The sequence below is a fragment of the Lycium ferocissimum genome, chromosome 6, assembly GCF_029784015.1.
Source record: "Lycium ferocissimum isolate CSIRO_LF1 chromosome 6, AGI_CSIRO_Lferr_CH_V1, whole genome shotgun sequence".
Taxonomy (NCBI): domain Eukaryota; kingdom Viridiplantae; phylum Streptophyta; class Magnoliopsida; order Solanales; family Solanaceae; genus Lycium; species Lycium ferocissimum.
In genome coordinates, this window is record NC_081347.1 from 52,954,751 (window position 1) to 52,963,419 (window position 8,669).

Genomic DNA, 8,669 nt, shown 5'->3' on the forward strand with positions numbered 1-8,669 from the left:
CAAGAAATTATCATGCATGCATATAGTATCATAGACTTGCCTATTATGTAGATCCCTAATTATAATGTTGGCTAGAGGACGGGTGGAATAAATATGTATAAGAGCGACTACACATCCCTTTGCATTATCACAACATGATGCTTCAACACACTTCTATTTTTTCGGAACCCTCTTCCCTTGATTAATACTCTATATATATATATATATCCTTCAGTTTTTCTTTTATCTATTTTCAATTTCTTTTCAACAACTCACATTCATTTTCTGTGAGCCAAGGAATACTTAGCTCTCATTTGTTTTCATTAAGATTAAGACGTCTGAATACAATGCATATCTGAATGATCTAAGGTATTGTCTCTAGATCTGAATACTGAATGATTAAAAGCCTGTTTGGCCTAGCGGTTTTGAGGCCAAAAGCGCTTTTTTTGTTTAGAAAAAAAAACACTTTTTTTTTTAATATATACTTGAGGTGTTTGGCCAATTAGTAAAATTGTTTTTAAGTAGAAGCAGTTTTTCTGCGGTTGAGGAAAAGCAGAAAATTTCTGCTTCTTGAAAGAAGCAGATGCAGAAATTAATTTTCTTTAAGACAAAAATATCCCTACCATTAATACATATTTACCAAGTATATACCCCATTAATCCATTGGGGATAAAATCATTAAGAATCTTCGTGATGTATGAAGGATTCTATTTATTTTTGTGTTGAATTTTAATTTGTGGAATGATTTTGAATTTTATTTTGGTTGTAGTTTTTTAGTATATTTAATTCATCATGTCGATATTATATCAATATTTAATAATTTTTATTTATTTATGTACTTTTAAATTTTAATTAGTTAAAAGTAAAAATTTAATTAAAGTCTTTCATAATAGCTATTTAAAATAATCTTAATAGTAAATGTTTATTGATACTTGTCCTTTTTCGTAATTTGACACTCAAAAACAATCTTTTAAGAAGATTAGCCAAACACAATCCACTTATTAAAAACAGTCAAAAGTACTTTTCAAATGAATTAGCCAAACTGCTTCTCATAAAAAGTAATTTTTTGAAAAACACTTTTTAAAAAAGCACCTCTCAAAATAAACGTTTTTTAGCCGGTAGGCCAAATAGGCTCTAAGACTGTTTGTTTTTCAAAGATCTGAAGCATAATTTATCTATAATTTAGCATAATAAATTCAACACAACTTCATCTTTTAATCAAAATTATCCATCGAAACAATGAAAACACTTGCAAAAGCGTGACGTTTTGGCCATCTTTTTGTTTTCTTCTAGAAAATGTCTTTGTTCCTTTGGCATGAGAATACGTAGAGCAGGAGGTAAAACAAGAAAAGGGAAATGTATTCATGTCAATGATATTGCAGGTATTCTTGCTACCGTAAGTGATTTGGCAAATGTGAATCATAACACCTAGCAATTAACCACGGAATAATACTTCCAACGGAATTTGTTAGTACAATTCTTCATCGTTCTACTGGAATTTACCCATCTCATCTAAATCCACCATTATCAAAGCATCCTTCTAATTAGCCACTGATCTTCTTAAATCATATTTGAAAATAGGTCTTTTAGAGCCATAATCTCAAAACAGAAAATTACCGTAGAATAAATGGAATTAAGATATATAATCCAAATAAAATTGTGAAATCTCTCTGAGCATAAAATTTGGTTGGCCAGCTGTTAATTGGAGAGAGATGTGGGTGAAACTATTTTTGACGAAAGAGAAGCCCGCGTGAGTGGGACAGAGAAAGAAAGTGTGTATGTTTAAGGTTTGAATGGTGTTAAGACTTGATTACAGATATGAATGATTCAGATTCAAACCCCCATTAAGTGCAAACAAATGAGGCCTTACTCACTTGTACCTCATCATTGGTCCAATTTACAACTCAACCATCCCTTTTTTCCAACTTTAGCTTTTCATCTCTATGTTCATTTACAAATGCCCAAGAAAACAAGGCGCAAAAGAGAGCGATACAAACAAATAGGTCAAGGTTTGTAACATGACCACCAAATGAAAGAATAGGGCGTGACTAGGAGCAACCAATAGGAGGATAAGCTAGAAGATTTAAACAAGTCAAAGAATCCCATAATCAGTTTGTATTCAGACTAGTACTTATTCACTTTTATAAGCACACTTTTGTTTTAAGTTGACTTTCGCACTTTCGTATATAATGAGACACTTATGAGTATTTCCTATTCTCCGTTCTTCAATTATTGCATGTTATAACTTACCTTACTGGTAGCTGTCCTGTCTTGAACTAGGTATCAGATTAGTATCGTGACAATATAAAGGTGTAAATCTCATGTGCCAATGCATAGACATAGGAACAGTGTATGACTATGGAGCTAAACATGTACTTAAACATGCACATAGCTCAGAAATATTACACTAACATGTTAGAATGTTCAAAGTAGTCTTGATTCAGCTAAAACACATAAAGTAAATATGTCAACAATCACCCTATATCCCGTATAACTTTTTTAGCCCAGATCCTCCCATATATGTTTGTGTATATATATGGTATGCAAAAATGTTCAATTGGGAATCCAATATTGTAGAGGCCAAAATCTTAACTTACCTCGGTCTAAAGCAACTCTATCCCTCTCGAACCACCTTTTTTCGCTCTGAATTTATCACACGAGCTCAATCTATTTAAAATAGTACTCTACGGGGTTAAATGATAAATGAGTTTAATGATACCCATATTATAATTTTAGACTAATTCAAAGTTAAAGTCAACCGAAGAGTCAAATCGACCCACGTCGTCCAAATTAGAAATTGATTACATTTCCGAGTTATCTATAACCGTATAAGTTAAATCTACAATCAGATTGCAAATCCAATATCAAATTGACAATTTTACTCTCTTAAACCTAGGGCAAAACCCCCTAATTAATTTTACTTCGAAAAATCTATAGATTAAACATTAAATTCAAGGTAATCGTATAACTTAAATAAAAACAAGCTTAGATCACTTGCCCAAGCTTGTGAAAACCATCTCTTAGAACCAATTTCTCTTTTCCATAACCCAACAACAGTGAAATAAACTTAAATCCTGATTTGTGCTCTTCTATACTTGAAGCAGATCCGCAGTGCGATTGCGCACAAGCTACGCAGTCGCGCCTAGTGCAGAAAAGTTTACATTTTTCGATCGCTCAAACTTGCACTAACCTACCCCGGCCTTCAGCGTGATAGGCAAGTCTGGGAAATTTCCTTTAGGTCCAAACCCCATCCGAGCCTCTCAGGTCCTAACCAAAATCATTCAAACAAATCCTAAATGATCGTACAAAGCTTCAAATCACCAAATTAAGCAATTTAGCTAAAATTTAGGGGCTGGCTAGTCACAGCTTTAATAATTTGCATTGGTTAACCGAATTGTTGATCGAATGCCTTGGTTCTCCCACTTGGGATAGTTGAGTGTCATCACGCTTTAAGCCTTTAATGGGTAAATTGGGTTGTGACTGAGTGTTAGTCACTGTATTAGAACTCTGCAACCAAGATTTTACAAATTTTCCTTCAAAGAGTTTAATGTATGATTAATTAATTCAAGAACGCTTAAGTAAATAATATACTTATTGCCTACTGCAATATGCACGCTACAACTTTCGAGTGTGAGGGGATTCAATTCTTTAATTGAAAAACAATAATCAGTTTCTTGCCTTAACTTTGACATAATCATCTTTAAGATTTTCTACAGAGTTGCGGTTCGCAGGGATTGGGTAATAAAGTTAGATTTTTGCAACATTCTAAATCTTATAATGTCTTGCTTCTACATATCCCTATTAACACAGTTCAAAATTGTAAAGGTGATATTCGAGAAAAATCCCAAAATCATTCCTTATCTTTGGTTTTTAGCATAAGTTTAACAAAATGAAATTATGACTTTCCATTCTCAGTCATAAATTTGAATTTATCTTCTTCTTTCCCTTAGGGTCACTATTAGAAATAGAGGTTTTTTCCACCGACATTCAGCGAAAAATTTGTGCTATAAAATATGATTTTCCTACCGAACCAGCTCACTGGAAAAGGCATGGGGGGAAACAGGTTCCTATTGAAACGCAAGGAAACTTCCTAATTTTTCTTTGTGAAAACTGTTCAGCGGGAAATTTAATGGGAAAATAGTGTTTTTTTTAGTAGTGGGTGGGGATGTGATCATTGTGACTTGTGAGGGCATGTACAAGTATAAACTACTAGTGGAAAAAACAAATATGAAACAGAGTACTGTTTTGTTGTACACCCATCGAGAACGCAATGACGTTACAAGAGTAAGAGCATTGTTTAAATAGTCTATTCAACCATAATAGTCTATTCAACCATAAGGAGTATTAAACTTGCTCTTCTGTTTCACCCAATTCTAAGTGAAATCTGCAAATTTCCATAGCGAGTATTAAACTTGCTCTTTTGTTTCACCAATTCATAGTGCAAAACTTCAAATTTGCAAGAGTGCTATATGTATTACACTGAAAGATAAGTTCTACAGAAAGTCACAAGACCAATCATGCTTTATGGTAATGAATGTTGGGCTGCTAAAGTTAAATACATCCACAAGATGAATGTTGTGGAAATGCGGATGTTAACATGGATTTATGGTCATACAAGATTAGAAATGATCACATATGTGAGAAGGTCCAAGTAGCACGCATCCAAAATTAAATGGAGTAGGTCGCTTAAAATGGTTTCGCCATATCTTGCATCGACCTTCAAACACACCGTTCTGAAGGTGTGAAATCATGACAAGTGAAGGTGTTAAAAAAGGATGAGATAGACCTAATATCACATGGAATGAGGGGAGGCTGTCTCGAAGGATCTAGAATCTCTGGAAACCCATGCACACTTAACAAAAGATAAGACACAATGGAAGAAAAAGATTTATATAAGTGTTTTAGTTAAGTATATTAAACACCTTTACTATAAGTCTTATGCTTTGTAGGGATGGTTTAGCCTTTAAATATAGAGAACTTGTATTACTATAGATTTGTAGTTGCATAATATTAGCATCCGATGAGTTTAAATGGAGTAATATGGTCAATGAGGGTGACGTCAACATGTTTGGAACTAAGGCACAATAGTTGTTGCTGATCAATCAGTTTTCAGTCCCGGGAAAGTAGCAACCGAATACCAATCAATTATATATATACACACCAAATGAATAAGAGTAGCAATTATAATTTAACAGTAAGTCATAAGTAGTTATTAGATAAATAACTGATACAGAATTGTTATAGCAACAAATACTGCCAGTGTGAGTTACAACACTCCATTGACCTTTTCACTACCATACCACTGATCAAACTGCAAATATATTCTTTCGTTTCTACTTTAATCATTCTTCATTCATTTACAACATATATTCTGCTAAGATCATTAAACAAGAAACAGAACACACAACTATGATAGACTATTTTAAGTTAGGGTGAGGGGTTTTCCAGGTTTTACATTCTTTCATTAACAAAAACATTTCAAAGACTTGAGAGGAGACATTTTCATTTCAGAATATAGAAAGATGTTTGCAACAAATGGAGAATACTTGATTTTGCTCTGAACCAAGTTATACAATTCCACAAGATTTTAGGATTCATAATATACATGTACACTTATATGCAGTTCACCATAAATCCAACTAATGGCACCTAGAACAGAGTTAAATCGACTTCACTAATCTGAGAAAGATAATCTACACTTGTGAAACATCTTTTTGAGGATCTCACACAAGCATATGTACTAACAAGTTTATACAAAAAATATGCTGTGAAAGAAATTCAAATATGCCCTCTCTATTATTTTAAGTTATGCACATGTAGTCATCTTTGCCCGTGGGACATAAATCATGTCTCTATTAACCAAGAACTTCACAACTATAGTCTATAGGCATCAAAAGGGGATTAATCCGTAAGATGTTTGTTTTGTTTTTCACATATAGGCATTCAAATTTGCATCCTTACTACTTATCTATCCATTTTACGACTTGTACAGGCAACATAGTCAAACTTTGAAACACGAAAGTAGAATCCTCACAAAAGGCCAAGTTCCCTGCTGTTTATGAATGAATCCAGACAGCTAATAAGCAAGCTTAAATGACAACTATGCACCAACTGTTAGCCAGCTTGTCATTCAAATTTCAAATCAAGTTAACATTTTATAAAGCTGGCCTACCATATATGAACCATATTCTTCACTCCGAAAAAAATAGAAAGACGTTATGAATGTCAAAAACTATGTGATTGGTGTATAGATCTTTTCTCCAATTACTTCTTTCAAATATCAAAACACGTAAATTATCATGTAAGCATCGCATACTGAAGAAAGCTCAAAATAACACAAACGGAAACTGAAAGTAGAAAACAAACAAGTACTAATTTCTAAAGATACCAATTATGTCAAAAGTAATCTCAATCTGTAGCCTGTCAACAAGAATAAATGTATTTAGTACATTACAAGACCTCATTTCTCTTCCTCAACAATGTCAAGAAAAATAAGGATCACAGGAAAACCAAAAAAGACAACCTTCTAAGATTTTTCCAGAGAAGCTTTAGGAAAACCAAAATCTATCACTGTATTGCTCCCATCTTCAAGTGATTATTTTACCTCTGCGATTTTGATAGCCACCTTTGGATTTTTATGCAATTGAAAATGGGAGAAGATAATTCAATTGTACTCAAGACCTTCTAAAGAAAATAATTCTGTAGAATATTGGGTATTGTTTGGTAATCCTCCACTATGAAAAGATTAAAAAAAGAGGAGTTTGAAAGAGAAAAGGTTACCAATCGGCAAGAATCTTGTTGCCTGATAAAACAATTTCTGTATCTACTAGCAAAATTCACTGGTACAGTACACATGGGGTTGGAAACTCAGCAACCCATGACAGCACAATTATACACAAAGCTACCAGATCGCTTTTGTCCAAGCAAGTTCCACTGAGGCGGTCCATCTCTTGGAGCCCACGCATTCACTTCGATATGGCCTTCGCCCATAGCTCTAGGCCCTCCGATTACAATTAGCTTATCACCACAAGCTCTAAAAGCCAAACCCCAACCATTCATGGAAGCTGCTCTTTCAGGCAATCTTCCTATGCTAACCCATGCTTTATTTTGCTTGTCGTACTTCCTTACCGCCATGTCAGCATAATCGGCAGCATACAAATCATTATTTACAACTGCCACCAAAGGAGGTGCTTCAGATGCAGCAGGCATATCTGCATCAGCTCGGACAGGAGACATGCTCGGGATTTCAGTCCATTTTTCTGTTTCCATATCATATTCCTCTCCACAGGTCAACCGTGAAATTGAGTCAGTTCCTCCAATTCCTCCAATTACATAAAACTTCCTGTCCATGAATACCGCAGAACACATCTTACGCGGCTTGTTCATGCTTGGTAAAGTCTTCCACGTTCCCGTCTCTGAATTGTAAAGTTCCGCTGAGCTTAGGATTCTGCCCTGTGAGTAGAGGTGGTAAAATTTTGTCAAAATATTTTAAAATAGACATTTTTTTATTTGATATGTGATATATAGCCATAATATAGACAAAAAATAGTTTTATTAGGTACTAAAAGTTTAAAAGAACAAATAAAGAAATTAAAACTTAGTAAGAATTGGGCGGTTGAGTTATGAACCGCTTTTAGCCCATTTTAACAACCACTACCTGTGAGTCACAGCCACCAGCTAGAATGGCAATCTCCCCGAGGCTGGCAGAGCCAAACAAACACCTTGGAGCATTCATTTGCATTCCAGATGACCAAGTGTTTGTCAGTATACTGTAACAATAAATGACATGCGACAAAATCTCTTTTCCAAACACGAGCAGCTCTGTGCCAACTGCCAAAGACTCCTTATCCGAGAACACAAAGCATTCATTAGAATTCATTGGTGGTAGATGCATCCAACGGGAACGAGTGGGGTCAAAAGCTTCCCATTCAAGTAGCTGGCAAGAAAAATAAACCCAATGCTCGACCACACCGTTTTGCCGCCGTAATCTGAAAAGCTCCCCACTTCTTATTAATGAGCGAAAGGTAGTATTTAAAGATGCAATAGCACCATAATCAGACCTGGAGCAATTAATGAGACAGGTAATGGAGTTGTCTCGGCCAATGACAGGAATAAGAGAACTCGAATCAGAATTATCGGCAGCACGCTTATTACCAACTTGGTCATCTGGTGATGATAAAGCGACTTCTCCGTTGAGAGAATCAGATAGCTTAGGCAACTTGCGTTGCAAAGCTTCATTCTCCTGATTATTTTCCAATGGCCTTTTACCGTGCTGAACTTCAATCCTATCAAGACTGTAATTCATGCAGGCTGGCCAGTTGCTTTCTCTTGGATAATCCCTCGGAATCAAACAAGATTGGTTTTCCACCATGTCGCAGGTTCAATCTGGAAAGAAGAACCAATACCACGGCCTAAAATGCTCCTCGTCACCAAGCTGATATCTACTGAAGAAAAATCAACATGCAAATCAGAGAATTTCGAATAAGAATCCGTCGAAACACAGACAGAAACATATTCAATTCTAGGAAAGTGAACAACAAAATTCGCCCCCTCATCAAAGCATAAGAAAATAAATCTCTAAATGTATCCATCGACATCAATTTGATACCAAAATAAAGCAAACCCAGTAAAGCCAAAATCTTATAACAAATAAAGCTAATCCAGATAACGCAAACGGAAAGACTAGTCAT

At 34.9% G+C, this 8,669-nt stretch overlaps 1 protein-coding gene across 1 annotated transcript; it reads right to left on the reverse strand.

Moving 5' to 3' along the window:
- Positions 1–6,346: 6,346 nt before the first annotated feature.
- On the reverse strand, positions 6,347–8,350 carry LOC132059808 (F-box/kelch-repeat protein SKIP11-like). The gene is made up of 2 exons (XM_059452587.1): positions 7,637–8,350; positions 6,347–7,431 (listed from the first exon to the last, which is right to left on the reverse strand). Exons 1-2 carry the CDS (start codon positions 8,348–8,350, stop codon positions 6,847–6,849), a joined length of 1,299 nt encoding a protein of 432 aa, XP_059308570.1. The 3' UTR covers positions 6,347–6,846.
- Between the last annotated feature and the right edge of the window lie 319 nt (positions 8,351–8,669).

Bases quoted from the DNA above. Each gene is read 5' to 3' on its own strand.
- LOC132059808 (XM_059452587.1), bottom strand. From the start codon at position 8,350: ATGGTGGAAAACCAATCTTGTTTGATTCCGAGGGATTATCCAAGAGAA. The intron at 7,432-7,636 runs GTAGTGGTTGTT...CTCTACTCACAG, and splicing joins CTGGTGGCTGTGACTCACAG to GGCAGAATCCTAAGCTCAGC.